Here is a 21011-nt window from a genome sequence, read left to right as displayed (position 1 = left end):
TTTTTCCCTTTTCACATATCTGCATACATACTTTTGTTAGTTCCCTTATCCCTACATTTCCCACTGATTCAAATATTTCCATTGGTATACAACATATACTATACACACACACACATATATATATAGTACATACACATTTGTTCTGATGCTCCGCCTAAATCAGTGAATACTTCGTGTTGCTCCAGTCTACTAAAGGTTGAGAAACACTGTTCTATATATTTAGTTCATCTATTTGGTATTCTTCTTGGGTCATTCTTAAATTCCATCATCTAAAAACAACCCTTTCAAACATTAAACTCATACCCTCCTTCCTTTTACATACTTATTATTTTGCTATACTGCTCACTTTGCCATCCTCCTCTCTCTGACACCTTGTTTCCACTGCAATGTTCACATTCTTCCATCTCTTCTTTCATCAATCCCCTTACCATTTCAAATGTTACATACGTTTATTTTTTTTAAGTTCTACTTCCTTTCTTAAATCCTATTGTTTTCCCAATGACCTTATTTCAATACAGTTCTAATCTACACTTCACTTTCAACCTTAGCTCACAATTTCTCTTCAATCTTCCTTTATTTCCATAACAAATTTGTTATCTTTCTTTGCTATTCCAATTCTCTTGCTTTACTGTTACATCCATAATCACTATATTGTGATCACTAACAATATCAGGTCTTGGATATGCATATAAATTTTTTACACTATTCCTATACCTTTCTCTTACCATTATATAACCCAGTTGGTATCTTCTAACATCCTACTCCTGGAATTTTAAGTACAATGACTCCTTTTATGATTCTTAAACCACATATTCATCACCACCAGTTCATTTTTCTTCCTAAATGAAATCAGTGTTTTCCTCTCTCTCTCACTCCTCCCTCCTAATCCATAGTCACCCACCCATTTCCTATTCTTTTCCTCTTCCACCACCATCACCATATTCAATCTCCATTACTACCAGATAATAATTCCTTTTTCTTTCTATTAATTATTTCTTCTACTATCTCTCATACATTCCATCCAATTCCTCATTATCATAATCTGATGTTAGCATATATACCTGCACCACCACCACCACCACCACATCTCTAGGTCCTGCTTTTATCCTCATCAATATTATCCTATCATTAACATATTCAACCTCTTCCACAGATTCCCTTACTTCTTTATCTAACACTACTACAATGCTACTTCTTTTCCACCAGAATACAAAGCTTTTAAACTGTGACTTCTAAAGTCCCCTAAGAAAATACTTAAAAGAAAAATTAAAGTGCTAAAATGGTCATTTTATCAGTGGCAGTAAAGTATTGCTTGTGAACATTCAAGTACATTTAACTGGTTAGAGGTTTATAAAATCATCATTTTATTGAACAAGGTTAATGCTAACATTTTATCTGTAATCAAATTGTAGGAATAACATGGGTGTCTCTTATCCATTTCAGCCTATTCACCAGAGAATGCATATAAAAACATGTGCTTGTATGTGTGTAAGTCTGTATCTATGGAATTAAAAGTTAAGCCAGAAATCATGCAAGGTGACAGTGCCACTTTAACAAACATGCCCGTATAAAAATATCCTACCTGCACTGAAATCTCCTCCCTTAGTAGCTATGAACAAAAAAGTAGAAACATGTTGGTCTTATTTATTTTTTGTGCATTGCTAATCATATCAGCGCTCACTATACCAATAAATTAACTTCATTAAATCAATCATGTGAACAGATATGTTTTGGGTTTATGAACTGAAACATTATCGTTTATTAAACACAATTACACAAATATATATAGCATAACATGAAAAACATAAAACATGCTTAGAAAAATTTATTCCATTAAACAGCAGCCTACATGTCAAATTTTAGGAAAATTATATAGTCAATAATTTAAAAATAGATAACACAGTCCTTTGCAAGACTTTCATAAATTTTAATTTTTATATCCCAGAATAGGTGCATTCATTAACTGGACTAAATGGTCAATACAGTATTAGCTAGTGTAACAACTGCACATTAGTTATAATGTAAATAAAAAACCTATATATCACAAATCTTGACTATACTGAAAAAGTAAAATGTAAATACAGGAAGTTCCCACTTTACGAGTTCTTTTTTTCAAGCATCAACAAAATCAAAAATATGAATATTAATTGCAATAAATAAATTCTTTTGCTGCTAAAACATCCATAAATATGGCATTTCAAACCACATGTGTAGCTATACAATACTACTGTGTATTATTGTGCTACGACTGTGTGTCCGTTTGTTTGTTCAGGAGGAAGGTCCAACTCTTAAAGAATTTTGGAAAGAGTTCCATATTTTAGATGCAATCAAAATAATAAAACGAGCCTGGGACAAAATTACAGAGAAGAACATGAAGGTTGTTTCGAATAAACTGTCCCCAGTTTATTGATAATTTTGAAGATTTCAAGAAACAGCAGAGATAGTACAAAATGAAACAGAAGTGGTCATTAATTTTGCTAACCAATTGCAGCTTGAGGTTTCTACAACTCACGTCACTGATCTTGTTCAAGCACTCAATGGAGAGCTCACAAATAAAGACCTACTTGAAATGCCAAAATGTAAAGAAGCTGAGGAAGAAGATTTAACATCTGAAACTCCTGTTCGTTCCTTCATTCTCGAGGGGCCTGACAAAGCTTTTCAACACAGAAAAAGCATCTCAGATTTCCGAGTCACAAGCTGGGTGCCGACAGGATATTTTGCAAGGTGGATAAATTTTTTGTTCACAAAATTTTAATTATTTAATTAAAATAAGTTATTTAATTTCGTTCTTTTTTTGATAAATTATTTGAATTAATATTTAGTTTTTTTTTTTTTTTTGTAGAATTTGTATTGTTTTAATGTTTCAATAAATTAATGAAAATATTAAAAATTGTGTATTACTTCGAAATCCAAAGGTGGTGCACTTGCACCACCTTTGGATTTCGAAGTAATACACAATTTTGCACCATGCTGCCAGCATCCATGGTCACAAGATTCAAATTTTGATCGCACTAGAAAGGATGCTACAGATTTAAAAAATGGTTATGCATACTATCATGAAATTTATAAAGAAAAGAGAAGACTGTCTTGGAAACAAACGACTCTTGAAGCATTTCCGAAGAAGACAACTACTTGTGCTTCCAACAATGAGTGCTGAACCATCAATCAATGAGTGTGCATTTAGTCAATAATGATAAAGAATAAACATTATTTAACATTTGTATGACATAAATAATTTCTTTATTATTATAATTTGCTTGATTTCAAAGGCTACATTTTCATTTCTTGGGATAAATAAATCATTGTTTAAGCATAAACATTGTTTTGTTGACCTTTATTTAACATTACTATGGTCAAATTTCATTGTTGAGAAAGTATCCCCTGTTTTTAACCTTACATCTATGAGAAATAAATTCCAGCTTTACGAGTGCAAGCTAGGAAAACAAATTAACTCATAAAGTCAGGAACTACCTGTATTCACAAATGGATCTCTTTCTGCAGTCAAATTTTATTGAAGAATGTAAAAATAGCTAAAAACATGAATAAAAATTAAGACCTCACAGTGAAATACACTAGAATCAAGACACCACAGCAACTGTGTCTCAGTAGGCATAAAGTTTTCCCTCCAAACAATATACCTACAGGAAAAAAAAAAAGTAAGCTAATAAATCTTTATTACATTGATGGGAAAGAGCAGAGGAGGTTGTCAATGTCTACTGATGATTAAAGTTGTGAGGATAGTTAATGAGAAGGCCAAGGTTTTTTTTTTATTATTATTACTTTTATTTCAATGGTTAACTCAAACACAAAAGGTATCAAACACAAAACCTATAATACTAGAGTACTTTGGTGTCATGTACAGGTTGAACATTAAGACAGATAACACTCATAATCAAAGTTGTAATTTTCAACAAATACACAGGAAGGAAGATCATTCCAAAGAACGGAAGTAAAAGGAATAAATGAAAAAGAGGAAAGGTTAGAATGGTGAGCTTGGAGTTGCACTGTAAATGGATGGTGACTAATTTTAAACACTTATTAGAAATGATAAGGAAGAAAGAGTTAGAATTACAGATGCTAATTCAGAAGAACATGACAATGGACATATATACACAAAAAAGCACAAACTGAATGGTGGTGTAATAGGAAGTGCAGTGAGTTTTTAAGTGAGGAATTATTAATTAATCCGACTGCCCTCTTCTGGATAGAATCTAAAAGATTAAGAGAAATTGTTTTTTTTTTGGGGGGGGGGGGAACACCCAAGATGTGGAGGTGCTATTCCATCATATTTGTATACAGTCAGTAGCCATTTTGAAAACAAAAGTAATGCAAAAGAAAATACCCAGTTTTTTGATACAAAAGAAGGAATATTTGTTACATGACCAAGAAAGGTCAGAAGTCAGGGTTATTCCAGTAAAGATATGTGATTATGTTTAGAAATCTTAGTGTTTCTGATGCCTAGCATGGGAGCAGCAGATTTTTTTTGTTTTTTATAAGAAAAAGAAAAGACTAGGTTTTAGAAGGATTGAAGTCAATGAAATTTTCTTCTCATCACTAGAGAAGAAAATCTTGAAAATTACTTAGAGATCAGCATTTTAAATAAATGATGGAGAATATTCAAGAAGTGGTAACTGTTTTTTGCAGAGCAGTTTTCCAAAGCGGAAGGTAGAACGTAGTGTATCATCTGCAAAACTATGGAGAGGATTTCCAGGGGATATAGGAGAAAAAGAATGGGTTATAACAAACACAATTAAGAAATGGTGAGGGAAACTGCTTAAGTTTTTTCAAACTTTTCCATGGAATTTATACAAAGCTAAGTAAGGTAAGCCAACATATCACCAGCAAACTGACACTGACAGAATCCATAATGAAGATTATTAATCATATGAAAAGTTTCAAGATAGTGCAAAGGTTGGCTGTTAACCAATTTCTCCATTACTGTTTCTCCAGTCCTGCCACCACAAAGATGCAAGTAAAGGATTTTGTCAAACAACAATCAAACTTCTGATTTTGAACTCACAAGTGGGAGCTTTAAATATTATTAATGGAAGGCTGTCCACTTCAAACTTCAGTGACCATGTTCCTCGGGTGCCAATACAGTTACGTTGCTTCAAATTTTGGATTGATTACAAATATTGTCTAAAAAGTAATATATAAAGTTTAGTGCTTCAAAATGTAAGATTTTGAAGCTGGGTAACAGAAAACCAAGTGCAAGATCTTAGAGGATCTTGAGTAACTTACAATATGGGGGGGGGGGGGGGATGTTTAAAGTGATTCAAGATAAAAATGACATGGAGTTGATGCAATCCAATATGGAGTGTGATTCAGTGTAAACAGATAGCCAGGGAGGCATATGGTATCATTACTCCTGCACATAAGATGGTGGTGAGACCACTCTTAGAATAAAATATCATGGAGAAACAGAAGACAGGATTGCATAAAGTTCACCTTTGGGCAATGCTGTAGATCACTGGTATAAATTATCCCCCAAAGTGCCCAAAACATGAAGTGTGGACCACTTCAAGGTAAAACTGGATGATGATTTTTCAGCAACAAGAAAATAAGTAATCAGTATATGTGTATATATATATATATATATATATATATATTAAATAATGGCTTAAAAGTTTAACATAAAATAAGAAAATAAATAAATAAATATTAAGCTATCATTAGAGGCAGCAAAATGCACATCCTCCACATGAAGCCCTGATATATCCAATAATTCAAAATAAAACAAAATAAAACATAAGCCAGTAGTATGGCAAAAAATGTAGAGCAAAAAATTAACAAAAACCAATATAAAATTTAAAATAATGCCAATTATAATATGATTTAGCGGTACCCCCCTCGAAGGTACCAGTTCCGAAAAACGTGAAATATCACCAAAAAATGGGTTAAAAGAACTACTAAAAGAAAAACAAAATATCAAAATAATAGACTGACCATTATGCCCCATATCGGCAGAGGACCATGAGGCCAATAATGGTCATGGAATTGCTGCATTTCGATCGCTATACAAATCGTTGCAAAGGCGAAAAGATCGAAGAACCAAACCACCCATTCCTCCTCCGATCGATCCACCAATGCAGAGGATTTGCATGGCAGTGGTCCTTATGCAGTGAGAAATCGCTATACAAATCGCCTTTGTGACGATTTGTATAGCGATCGAAATGCAGCGATTCCATGACCATTATTGGCCTCGTGGTCCTCTGTCGATATGGGGCATAATGGTCAGTCTATTATTTTGATATTTTGTTTTTCTTTTAGTAGTTCTTTTAACCCCTTTTTTGGTGATATTTCACGTTTTTTGGAACTGGTACCTTCGAGGGGGAGTACTGCTAAATCATATTATAATTGGCATTATTTTAAATTTTATATCGGTTTTATTAATTGGATTTAAAATGCTAAATTATATAGGGGACTAACGGCTACTGTTTATGTCTTATTACCTTTACTTCCCCCTCCCTGTTTGGTTTATTTTATTTTACATTATTTTATGTTAATTTTTCGCTCTACATTTTTTGCCATACTACTGGCTTATGTTTTATTTTGAATTATCGGACACACACACACACACACACACACACACACACACACACACACACACACACACACACACACACACACACACACATATATATATAAGGCAGAATTATCACTAATATCCAAATAATTTAGATAATTTTAGATCATTTAAAGAACTGAAAATTCTGGACAGGACAAATTAATGTCCATCAGAAATGATTGAACATTACATAAGCCAGCAAAAATATGAGATATTTACTTTTATTTCAAACTATATAGCTTAAGAAAAATATGTAACCATAACCTACAAAGGGCCCTAACCACCTCAATATATAGTGGTCATATTAATTCAAATATTAACAAAATAAACAATCAGTATTACCATAATGTTGTTACTGAATAAGGCTTACATTGAAAGGCACGTCAACAGGGGCTAGCACCTCTCAATATATGCCATCAATAACAACATGAGCTATCTGTTTCTGCTAGTTAAATACCAGCTTCACCATATTCATATATACTAAATATAGTATATATATAATAGCTTTAAGATTAAATTTAAGTAGCTAAATGTGCTAATATTACCAAAATAAATATGAAACTCGTAGTATAAAATTAGAACAGCAGACTGGCAAATATAACAAAATGTAGCAAAATGGACAGGAGGAAAGAAAGAATAGTAAGGGCATAAGCCCAAAAAATTAGGTGAAAGGAATAGGCAACAATATAGTACCTCAATCTCCCTTGAATTACTCTAATAGATTTTGAGGCATAAGATACAAGAGTTAGATAGCATAAAGATAAAAGTAGAGGTAAAAACAGCAAACTACTTCAGAAATTTACCAGGGGGTGAAGATAAAAGTAGAGGTAAAAACAGCAAACTACTTCAGAAATTTACCAGGGGGTGTAAACCCCATCCCTTAGCAGGGTTCCTGGTAATTCGTTGTGTAAAGAAGCTTGTACTAATCTAATTAAGATTATAGGACTCTAATATAGAATTAAGGTTAAAGTTAAAGGCCATAACAGAAAAGCAAGCCAATCTTACAGAACAAAGCAAAATTAACCAATACATCTGAACAAAGCAAAATTTTACCAATACAGCAGAGCAAACAAAATGTGGATAGACCCAACCTGCTGCGTGAAGTAAAAGAAAGTTCAAAGCTCCCTCTACTGTCATATGCGATTACGGAAAAGGTATTCTCCAATTAAAAGCATTGTGGACATAAGCGACCTCTGGACAAGATTAAAAAAAAAAAAAAATTAATTCCTTCCCATAGAACAACTATGGGTACAACTTTTTCAGAGTGTAAGACACAGATCAACAGCTCTATGGGAAGTGCCTAATTTGTACATATATACATAAGCTTAAAATAAGACAAATTCAGTAAATCCCCAAATTCCTAACCATAGAATGAGGGCAAATATTATCATGCCATAGTTTTATAGCTATATAAATAGCCCTACATAAATACTTAAGGTATTTGAAAACGAAATGCACAAGGCATAATCCTTATGGGTTTTGGTAATTAACTATATAATATTGGTGTAGATACACCATAATTAACCCATAAATTTGAACTACATATGTAGTGTAAAAGGCATCATTTTAATAGTATCTCATATTGTGGGTGCCTTCACAACGAGATAGCTGGTATTGCACTACTTCAAATAAATAACACTTCTCTAGTAGAGAAGACTACTGTTATTTATTTTCAGAGGATACCACCACCCAGACGATTATTTCGAAGCTAGTGGGCTTCATCATCAGTGAGCTTAAATATGAATTTAAAAGGGAAACCATTTTTACTCAGCTTTTTAATAAATTCTTTCAGAGAAACTACAATATTATCAGGACTATTACATATTCTAATTAATCTTAATCCTTGAGATAGAATTATATTGCTATATTCTGCGGGATATGTTTAAATGCCAATGGGTGAGATTTGACTGTCTCAAAATTAAAATCTCTATGTAATTTTAATATCAATATCTAGAAATGTGGCTGCCAGAAAACTCTCTTTATTCGTACATTCAAGCTCCAAATCTGTAGGATAAAAAATGGCCATCAATATATCTATAAAGTATAGCACTGTTATTAAATTTGCATTCATAATGATGCATATATAGATTGGCCACAATACATGAACTACACGCTCCCATAGCTATAGCCGTATGCTGTCTATATACAGCACTACCATTAACAATGAGGCGCCTCCGTAGCCAGGAGCAGCAGTGCGTAGCACACGCTTCTTGATTAGATCGGGGTTCGAGCCCGTGCCCACTAAATACAGAGGATGCGGAAAGGTCAGGGAATGACCACCACATATCCCCGGAGCAATATGGCCTTAGTTGCTAATGCTCCTAAAAGCCAAATAACAAACAAACAAACAAACCATTAACAATGAAACAATTAAATAAACATAAGTCTATTAAATTTATCCCAAGAACACAATATATATATATATTAAATGTAATAAAAAAAATTTCAGTTGATGGATAAAAATAAAAATAAATAAGCAACGTATGACAGATGCACCAAAATCCACACTGTTATTCAGAGGCACTAGCCCCTGTTGATGTGCCTTTCGATGTAAGCCTTATTCAGTAACGACATTATGGTAATATTGATTGTTTATTTTGTTAATACTGGAATTAGTATGACTTCACTATATATTGAGATGGTTAGGGCCCTTTATAGGTTATGGTTACATCTAGTTTACTTTTACTAACTTGTTAGTTTGGTCCTTATACACCTAATTCCCTACAGATAGATAGCATAAAATAAATTTGACTAATATAATTTCATGCACGTATAATGCCTAATTGCCCCATGTACATGTTGCACACCTGATATGGACCTATTACGGTAAACTTTACCAAATATCATTTTTATAGTCTTCAGTAAGAACACAATATATATATATATATTAAATGTAATAAAAAAAACTTCAGTTGATGGATAAAAATAAAAATAAATAAGCAACGTATGACAGATGCACCAAAATCCACAAAGGATGTAAAAGTATATATAAGCGTTTAAGAATAGATAAGTTGGATAAAATATGCATAGATTGAGGTGAAAAGTACATAAAGTGCCATGGACTAGAAGAATAGTAGAAAAAAGGAAGTATTTTAGGTTTGTAAAAGGCAAAAGAATATTAATATCCTAAAAGTAATGATGAATTAAGACAATTATGGCCCGAATTGAAAAGTCAATTAGAGGTGAGGGAACTGTAAAAATGTAAAATGATTAAACAAATAAAATAAAAATTAAATACAGAAAATAAAAAAATAGAAGGTGTTAAAAGCTGTCATCAGATATGGGTAGGCAAATTTAGTAATAGGTCAAAAAACAGGGATAGCAAAAATGCAAAATCTGATGTCAGCTAAAGTAAATGTTGATATATGGTCAAGTATTTCATCAGGGGGCTACACCTGATCACATATCAGCAACTGCATTTCTATACTTGTCCATAACAGTGGAAGAGAGGTGAAAACAAAAAAATAAAAAAAAGAATAAAATTAGCACATTCTCTTACAGTATGGACAGGACAGTCCCAATACAGTGTCAATGATATAAAATAAGGATAAAGCTAAAATAACATAAAATAAAGCATTTTCAGAGTGGGAAAAAAGGTTTTGAATTATATGTAGATTTTTAAGTAAATTTGGAAAAATATATTAGTGTAGGAATTTAGTAGAAATTAAAAGGATTAAAATTATTTAGAACAAGCATGTGGCATGGGGTGAAAAATTAAATTGAGGATGGGGAAAGGATAAAGGAGTACAAAAATAGCAATAGAATGAGGATAGTTGGAACGCTCGTATCACCTTCGTATTGCAGTAACAGGAAACGAACGGAAAAAAGGTAGAAATAGTAAATAGAAAGGTAAAAGGTATAGAAAACATTATTAAACGTATTGGGCTAGTTGGGGTTGTAAAGCCCAACCTTTTAGTAAGGGCCCTGGCTTTGTAAGTGTTAGTATAAAAAGGAGACTAATACCAAATGCTTGTACTGCAGGGAAAAAAAAAGCAGGCGAAAAATCATGAAAGTCAAAATATGCCTAAAAACGTGCTGAAACAGAAACTGAAAGTATAATGAGAAAAGTAATGATACCTGGAGTTTTCAAGTAATGCATTATTGGAAGGTAGAAGGTGGGAAAATAAAGTGCACATATTTAGTAGAGTACACGAATGTATCATACCACATATGTGATTTCGCTACAGGATATAGCAATTTATAGCAGCATAATGGACTTAATAGAGAGCTGTGAATAAATGGAAATAGCGACCTCTATAGTCACATTTTTAAAAAAATAAGAGCATAGAGATACACAAGAGTAGCATTGGAAAAGAGAAAGTATATCTATAACATAGAAATATGTGATTGGAATAATAGTACTTTCCAGATATAAAGTCATAAGATGTACAGAAAATAAACATAAAACATTTCATAGATAAATAAAAAGTATTGAACATAGCAGTAACTGCTAAGTAAAACAGAAAATGAATGTAGATCAAAATTCATTACATATAATGAATGTAGATCAAAATTAATTGAAAGAAGACCAAGTGATAATATTCTATATATTTAGCGAGATATGGATGTTATATAATCCCAGTATAATAATCAAAATTTGACCAAATAGGGAGTACTGCTTACATATAAAAATATTTAAATACAGGATATGAGTAATTACATATGTAATCATGAAAAGCAAGAAACATGTAAAGAATAATATAGTATCCTGAGAGGGATGAGGAAATCTAGTTAAAGTCCAATGATGAAAGAATAAGAAAAAAATCCAAGGTGACATATAACCAGATGACAGAAGACCCAATGGTGGGATGTTAGGCATCAAATCCTTAGGAGACTGTAGAAAATAACTTATACAGAAAATTTTGTAATATAAATAAAGAGTCACATAGATCCAAAGATAGTATTAGATGAATAAAATTTCAGTAGTGATGAATATGGTAAATAGTGAAAGAGATTAGTATATATCCAAAGGTGGTTTGATGAGTAGATTTAGTGCAAATAATCCAAGGTAACACTCATTTGATTGAGGACAAAAGGTCGAGTTGTAAGGTAACAAATACTTGAAATATCCAAGACCCATAAAATGATACATTCATGTACTCTACTAAATATGTGCACTTTATTTTCCCATCTTCTACCTTCCAATACACATTACTTGAAAACTTCAGGTATTGTTACTTTTCTCATTATACTTTTGATTTCTGTTTCAGCACATTTTTAGACATATTTTGACTTACATGATTTTTAGCCTGCTTTTTTCCCTGCAGTATATTAGTCTCCTTTTTATACTAGCACTTACAAAGCCAGGGCCCTTACTAAAAGGTTGGGCTTTACAACCCCAGCTAGCCCAGTACACTTAATAACTTTTTCTATACCTTTTACCTTTCTACTTTCTATTTCTACATTTTTCCCATTCGTAAAACTATTAGTGCAATATGAGGGGGATACGAACATTCCAACTATACTCATTCTATCGCTATTTTAGTCTTTATTTAACTCCCTTCCCCATCCTCAATTTAATATCTCACCCCATACCACATGCTTGTTCTAAATAATTTTAATACCTTCTAATTTCTATTAAATTCCTACACTAATATAGTTTTCCAAATTTACTTAAAAATCTACATATAATTCAAAACCTTTTTCCCACCCTGAAAACACTATGTTATTTTAGCTTTATCATTATTTTATATCACTGACGCTGCGTTGGGACTACCCTGTCCATACTGTAAGAGAATGTGCTAATTTCATTCTTTTTTTTTTTGGCTTCGTTTCACCTCTCTTCCACTGTTATGGACAGGTATAAAAAAGCAGTTCCTGATATGTAATCCCCTGATGAAATACCTGACCATGTATCAACATTTACTTCAGCTGACATCAGATTTCGCATTTCTGCTATCCCTGTTTTTGACCTATTACTAAATTTGCCCACCCATATCTGATGACAGCTTTAACAACACCTATTTTTTTTTTATTTTCTGTATTTTATTTTTATTTTATTTGTTTAATCATTTAACTTTACAGTTCTCTCACCTCTGATTTGCTTTGCAATTTAGGCCATAATTGTCTTAATTCATCATTACTTTTAGGATATTAACATTCTTTCACAGTTTACAAAACAACAATACTTTTTTCTACTATTTTCACCCTTCTAGTCCTTGGCACTTTGTGTACTTTTCACCTCCATCTATGCAAAGTTTATCAGACTTATGTATTCTTAAATACACACACATTTATATTTATATATATATATATATATATATATATTTCAGCTGACATCAGATCAAGCATTTTTTTTGCATTACCAATATTAGACCATTTATAAAAAAGTTCCCCCCCCCATATCTGATGACAGCTATACCATTTTCATTTTATTTTATTAGTATTTTGTTGTACTAATTTTACTTTACAGTTCCCCACTTTATATTGGCTTGGCAAATTCAGCTCATAATTTCTTAATTCATCACAACCTCTAGGATGTTAACATTCTTTCACCTTTCAGTAATCTACTTCTCTTCTTTATCTACTTTCCTCACCCTTATAGTTACTGGCACCTTGTGTAACTTCCACATCCATTTATGCATACTTAATATAATTTAATATTAATATAACTTCCATATACTCTTGCATCCTTTAATGCTGCTTTGCACTTTTAGGTGCATCTGTCATACCTAATTAATTTAATCATCTTGCTTTCACTGAAACCACTTCATCTAATGTTTACCTCTTTTCTATGTGACTCTTTAAACTTTTCCTTTAAAGAGTTACATTGAATACCCATTTTTATATATATATATATATTAAATATTATAGTGGATGAAAAAAGGTTTTCAGTTGATGAAATAGTTTCAGTTAATGAAAGGTTAATAAGTCAGGTATGACAGATGTACCTAAAAGTGCAAAGCAGCATTAAAGGATGCAAGAGTATATATAAGTTTGTATTAATATATTGAATAAAGTATGCATAAATGGATGTGAAAATTACACAGAGTGCCAGAAACTAGAAGGGTGAAGATAGTACAATGTGTATGTGATGTACAATGAAGAAATCATTGTGTGGATGCTGCTTTGATTCATCTCAGGAAGTCATCAATAAAGTGGAGCTGACCGGGCTAGCCAGGTGGGTAAAGTTCCTGCCTGGAAACCCAAAGGTCACGGGTTCAAATCCTGCCTTGGGCTTGGATCAGAGTAAAATGCAAAAACTTCACCTTCGTATTGCAGTAACAGGAAACGAACGGAAAAAAGGTAGAAATAGTAAATAGAAAGGTAAAAGGTATAGAAAACATTATTAAACGTATTGGGCTAGTTGGGGTTGTAAAGCCCAACCTTTTAGTAAGGGCCCTGGCTTTGTAAGTGTTAGTATAAAAAGGAGACTAATACCAAATGCTTGTACTGCAGGAAAAAAAAAGCAGGCGAAAAATCATGAAAGTCAAAATATGCCTAAAAATGTGCTGAAACAGAAACTGAAAGTATAATGAGAAAAGTAATGATACCTGGAGTTTTCAAGTAATGCATTATTGGAAGGTAGAAGGTGGGAAAATAAAGTGCACATATTTAGTAGAGTACACGAATGTATCATACCACATATGTGATTTCGCTACAGGATATAGCAATTTATAGCAGCATAATGGACTTAATAGAGAGCTGTGAATAAATGGAAATAGCGACCTCTATAGTCACATTTTTAAAAAAATAAGAGCATAGAGATACACAAGAGTAGCATTGGAAAAGAGAAAGTATATCTATAACATAGAAATATGTGATTGGAATAATAGTACTTTCCAGATATAAAGTCAGGTGCATTATAGCCACAGAAGTCGATGCACCAACAACAACAACAAAAAAAAAAAAAAAAAAAAAATGAAGTGGAATCGTGGTTTCAGGCAAAAAGTGCAGACTTCTATGATCAAGGCATTACACAACTGATCCATACATGGGGAGAACACATAGAAAAGGATTAAAGTTACTGCAAAGTTTCACCTTTCTAGGGCTATTATTTCTAGGTAAGGGTAAGAACTTTTTGATACTCCCCTCATACATTACCATAATCCAGCTGAACTGTGTGGAAGAAATTGCAGTTTAGTAATCATTATTCTATCAGCATGAACAAGCAAAGACTAGTGGTGAAAGGATCAAGACTAGCAGCAAAAGGATCAAACGAAAAAGTAATATAGTCCAATATATCCTCCTTTAGGAATTTTATATAGATAACAGGCAACATGATATTAGTCCCAAAGGCAATGAACCCTGTATGCATCACATTAATGGTGTAAGCTATGCAAAAGGTGCCCACTGTTAATTTTGTATAGCAAATGGCAGAGTATTTCAACACTGTGAACAGCCATGTACTCCCCACCCTCACAACATCTACATCTTTTTTTTATAAATAATGGACACTACTTAGAGGTGCTCAGTGACATTTGAGGATACAACTACTCCTTGTCATGTTTGTTCTTTCCATGTACTGAACACTAGGCATCGTATTCAAATTCTGCATCTCCTACATCAGTGACACCATGTTTCTGATATTTAAATCACATCATTATACCTGGAGTATCAAATTTATATTTTCAAATTTAAACTTAATACTATGCTCCTGGCATTATTATACAAGCAGGTCTTCCTCTTTATAGCCTTTGTAATTCTTAATAAAACTCATAACTGTCTGTAGTGAAATTAGTTGCTGTTTGCTTTCTTTGTAAGGACAGAAAACAATGTTGCCCATATAAAAACTAACAATATCACTGATAATGAACATAACAAGTATTGGATCTAGGAACTTGGTGGAGTATCTCTATATACAATCAAAATGACTCTGCTCACAATTATAAAACAAGACATTTTATACCTGATTATAACCAATTCAATAACGGATTAAGGATTCAGTTGCAGTTGGTGTGCATCAATCTGCTTATAGTGATCAAAAATATGCATGATGCCTTATGATAAGTGAGAGTTAATTCTTAAATGTGAAAAAATGCAACTCTCATGCCTTAAATCAATAGGTAATTTATTAGTAATAATAAACCATCACCTATGCAATTTATCTCCCAATACAATGAGATCACTGTTTGGTTCTAAGTCATACACAATAAACTGACACTGAAGTATCACCTACATTGTCTTCTTCATATTGTCAGAGACATATGTACAACTATTTGAGAAATACTATTCTAGATGATAAGCAGGTAAATTAAGCATGTACAACCTAAGAACAACTAACTTGGCTACAATGTAAAAAAAAAAAAAAAATTAATTAATTTAAAAAATGCTTACAAAAATTCCAAGTGACAGCAATGCCATTTATAAAAGTCACAATTATTTACCTATTAGCTATTTATAAACATGAACTATATACTGTACTGTTCTATACTGATTTTTAGCATTTAAGTGAACAGCAGCTACATTTTTTTTTAATTAGTAAATTTTTCAGTTTGAAATAAATTTATATAAAAAGTAATTGGTATCTTCTTCATTTCTCGTGAGTGTAAAAAAAAATTATACCCATATAACAATTCAAAAAAGAACTGGTTTAACCAGTGTAAATTAAGTGTTTTAATCACATTATTTATTTTAAATATGTATTTAAAAAGAAACTAATTTGCATTCTACAAAAAATACTATAATAATCAAATAATACTTACGATGAAGAAAACAATCATATTTGAAACAACGACGGCAAAATAAAGTATGGTAAGAATGCATACTCTGTTCCCTCATAACTGAATGTGCTTTTGGTCCATCTATGTTAACTGTACATTCTGGAGGTAATGCATTAGGATCGTGTTTCTCTATCAACTCTCTATATCTATATAATATTATACAAGATTTTTATATTAATAGATCTAAAATATATCACTTAAAGAATTCACACAGAATTCTAATTACTATTACTGTTTCAAAAATTTGCTGAATCAAGGAATTCTACATGGATAAATGTAAGTTCACAACAATTAAGAAAAAGAGGATTGGCTATGCAGGGTGGTTTCTTTTTAGTTGTTCATTAATTTCCAGAAAGTACACTGAATCTTAGACTGATAGATGTACTAAATCAGGGATCAAGATATACAACTAATATGTATTTGCTACAATAATCAAATAGCTGGATCCACCTGCTTGTATCACCTCTCTTACAGTGTCACCATAGCTAGTCCTATGGGACATGATGGTGTAACTGCTGATGTACGCAAGCATGCACACTATGATGTACTCATTAAACCAATATCAGATTACTTGAAACAAGTAGTGCTTCAAAGCTACTACCATTCCCCAACCAACAATATAAGGTTTTATATAGATTTTAGTATGGATTATTTGAAATACATCTATAATGAAATTCAGAGGCTAAGTTGAGTACTACAACTGCAACTAGATTATCTAATTTGAAAAGACTGCTGAAACCAATCAAACAAACATTATACAAACAAACAAACATTATAAAGAAATTTGTGCTTTTTTATCATGTGATTTTACAGGTGGATAATTATTTTATAAATGTTTCTTTTATTTAATGAAGGCATTACTATATTCAATAAATGTGTAAATTACCAAATGGAACTGAATTTTATCTGCTATCACAGCTTGCTCTCCTGCTGCATGTTACAATCATGTTTCCACAGTAGCTGCAGGCAGAGGCAAAAGTGGTTCTTGCACTGCTTCTATTGTAATGAGCAATAGCCTAGAGAGCAGATTGCTGGGGATTTCAAGAGCTGCTGGGATCATCACGGAACAAGTAAATACATGGGCTGTGTTAGGATAACTAAGAGTAAGAACAGGTGCATGTATACTTGCATGTACACCAATGCTAAAAGTATAGTAAATAAATTCGATGAATTTGAAGTGCTCATCAAGACATCAAAGGCGGATATTGTTGGGATATCAGAGACATGGTGTCACACAGATATAAGCAGTGCAGAATTAGAATTTGAGGAGTACAATTTGCACAGAAAGGATAAACAGGGTAGGAAGGGAGGAAGGGTTATGCTGTTAGTTAAGAAACACAAAATCTAAGGAAGTGCATCCAGTTGATATGGGTGGGCAGTGTAATGTTGAGTCAATTTGGTGTGACGTAAGCACTGGGAAAGGGAAAATGAGAGTAGGAGTGTGTTATAAGCCTAATGACTTTGATGAGTACAACGAACAATTGTGCAGAGAAATAGAGTGGGCCAATAAATCAGAATGTCTTGTAATGGCGGATTTTAACTTTCCAGATATTGACTGGAACTTGTGGGTTGGTCACTTGCACACTAGTAAGACTTTTGTGGATTTATTAAAGGATTGTTTTCTACAGCAACATGTTCGAGGGGCAACCAGAGGGAGTAATACACTTGATCTGATTATCAGCAGTGATTATTCATGCATTAAGAATTTGCAGATAAAGGAACCACTAAATGACAGTGATCACAGTGTACTGATGTGGTTTTTACTTAAAGATATAACTACCATCAAGGGTAAAGGGAAGGGTTTTTGTAAAGGTGACTACAGTGGTCTCAGACAGTTTTTAAAATCTATACAGTGGAATCAACTGATTATGTTTAAAATAGTGAATTCTAAATGGGAAGCCTTCAAGGAATTAACCTTGGAAGCTACTAGGCCTTTCAGACCAACTAAGAAATACTGTTCAAGATTTAGACATAAATGGATGTCAAATGAACTAATGAGGCTCGGGACAGAGAAGAAAAATGTGTGGGATGCATATAAATTATCTGGTGACACAGAAGTCTATGGCAGATATAAGCTAGTCTGTAATCAAGTCACAAAGGAGGTTAGGCAAGTGAAAGCTGATTACGAGAAATCCTTGGCAAAGGATGCAAAGAAAAACACCAAAGATTTCTTTACTTATGTAAACTCTAGGAGGAAGGGGATGAATTAGACTGGTTCACTTGATGTTGGTGGTTCGACTGTTGATGATCCTGCTCAGATAGCTGAAAAACTGAATGAGTATTTTGCATCTACATTCACATATGAGGAATTCTGTAAGGAAGGGGAGGACAGGAATTTACTAATCTCTAACAGGGAACTTAATGATTTTGTAATAATGCAGAGCAAACTGGAGGACAAATTGTTGAAGTTTAAACATAAAAAAGGCACCTCGGTGGATGGAATCTATCCAGTTATATTGAAGGAGACAGCGAGGGAAGTTAGCAAAATCTTAGCCATAATTATGAGAGCAACCTTAGATTCAGGGGAGGTCCCCATGGACTGGAGATGTGCAAATGTATCCCCAATTCACAAAGGGTGACACAAATAATTATAGACCTGTTAGTTTAACTTCTGTTCCGAGGAAAATAAATGGAGTCACTGGTTAAAGAGGTGATGCAGGATCACCTAAACAAGGCTGCAGTATTAGTTCAGACACAGCATGAGTTTGTTAAGTGGAAGTCTTGTCTGACCAATTTGATTGGATACTATGATGTGGTCACAAAGAAGCTGGATGCAAAAAATAATTTTTCATATCATATACTTGGATATCAGGAAAGCTTTTGATACTGTTGCACATGGAAGACTGCTCTACAAACTGGAGCAGTATTGCATAAAGGGCAAGTTTCTGCAATGGATAAAGGAATGGTTGAGTGGGAAATGGCAGAGTGGTAATAAATGGACATGGCTCTACGCGGACTAATGTTATTAGTGGAGGCCCCCCATGGTTCGGTGCTGGGCCCATTGTTTTTTTTTGTATTTATCAATGATATCGATGAAGGTATATCAGGCTTAATGTCCAAGTTTGCAGATGATACAAAGGTTGGCAGGTTGTTAATGACAGTAAAGACAGTATGCTACTACAGTAAGATCTAGAAAAGTTAGGCAGATGGGCTGAGAAGTGGCAACTGAAGTTTAACATTGACAAATGCAAAGTACTGCATATGGGTAGCAGTAACCCAAGAGAAATGTACCAACTGTGTGGTAGTACACTCAGGGAGGTGGAGAATGAAAAATACTTGGGGGTAATTGTGCAGTCAGATATGAAATTCTCTGAGCAGAGCAGACGGGCTGCCAGAGAAGGTCATGGAGTTTTGTCAATGATATATAGGAATTTTGCTAGCAGAGACAAGGAGGGGATTTTCCTCTTGTATAAGGCAATAGTCAGGCCACACCTTGAGTACTGCATACATGTCTGGAGGCCTCATTTTAGGAAGAATGTAGAGTTGCTAGAACGAGTACAGAGAAGAGCAACAAGATTGGTGAGAGGAACAAAGGGCTGCTCTTTCTAAGGAAGGCTGAAGTTCTGAAAGTTGCAGCATCTGGAGACTAGACACCTGCAAGGTGATCTGATTGAGGTGTGTAAGGCCTTGAATGGTTTGAGCAAGCATAGATTCAAATTGAGAAAGACAGTTGTAGAATAGATGTGCGGAAGTTTGCCTTTAGCCATTGGGTAGTTGATTGCTGGAACAGACTTACCTAAGGGAATACCTAGCTTATAAAACTTGTTTCTCTATGGGGGTCGTCAAAAATTTTTCATGCAGTGTCTTTTTAATTTTGACTGCAGCTGTTTCACAAGAAAATCAAGCATGCTTCATTCCGATTAGTGGAGCTGGCTTTCCTTCTGCATAGGTTGCAACCATGTTTCACAGCAATTTTTGCAGCCCACTGCACTTGTCAGCATCAGAAAGTGATTACAGCCAAACATTTTTCAATGATATAAGAGAAAACCTAGCTCTTAACTTTTATTTCTCTATGCCGAATATCACCCTTAAGCTGCTGTGAAAAAATTTTTTGTCCAAGAAGTCAGCAGCACTTTCTCATAGCAGATATAACTACACTGTCATGGCAAGGATTATAACCAATGGCCCAAGGATAACCGTGCATCAAAAAATAAATAAATAAAGAGAAAGTGAAAAAGCAAATCAACAAACAAAATCATAATTTGTTGGGTAATCATGTATTTTTTTTTATTTTATGTTGAACATTATCATGCAAAAATAAGTGATTAAACATCACTGAAAAGCAAACAAAAAATAAGAGAATTTGTACAATCACTACTTTTTTTCTTCCTCTCCTATACATACTAGTAGCACTTTAAATAAATTCATCTTTCTTCATTCAAGAATTTTTTTTCTTCTGAGTGAAATTGCTGAATTCACTCCATTTGCTGAAACTGAACTTTCTTTGTTGCTGTTAGAAACAACAAAAACAAAACTCTGAGCTACAAAACTGATGGACAAGTAGGTGTAAGAAAGAAATCACTGAGGTTCAGTGAGTGCTTAGTATGAACTGATCTAGCATTTAGTGTCATCACACATTCAGATTTTGCCAAAAATTTTATCACATACCTCCACCTTCGAAATAAACAGTTTAAACATTCTGAAAATCACAGTTTTCTTTTTTTTTAATGCATTGTTATTTATTTTAGTATATAGTTGTGTATAATGTTTTTCTGTCAACCGGCTTCCATGGTTAATTTTTCCGTAAATAGGGACTTATGAATACAAAAAAACAGATTCAA

The 21011-nt window shown here is 33.2% G+C and overlaps 1 protein-coding gene across 1 annotated transcript in view; it reads right to left on the bottom strand.

Moving 5' to 3' along the window:
• Positions 1-21011, bottom strand: part of E(z) (histone-lysine N-methyltransferase E(z)) — a 238997-nt gene that overhangs the window by 157382 nt on the left and 60604 nt on the right. The window contains exons 7-8 of the mRNA XM_090387215.1: positions 16213-16376; positions 1583-1609 (exon numbers count right to left, since the gene is read on the bottom strand). Of these exons, the coding sequence (XP_090243341.1) occupies positions 1583-1609; positions 16213-16376 (191 nt within the window). The remainder of the gene's footprint in view (positions 1-1582; positions 1610-16212; positions 16377-21011) is intronic.

The sequence above is a fragment of the Mastigoproctus giganteus genome, chromosome 13, assembly GCF_048544385.1.
Source record: "Mastigoproctus giganteus isolate SK-2022 chromosome 13, ASM4854438v1, whole genome shotgun sequence".
NCBI classification, from domain to species: domain Eukaryota; kingdom Metazoa; phylum Arthropoda; class Arachnida; order Uropygi; family Thelyphonidae; genus Mastigoproctus; species Mastigoproctus giganteus.
This window is presented reverse-complemented; position numbering and strand designations above follow the sequence as displayed.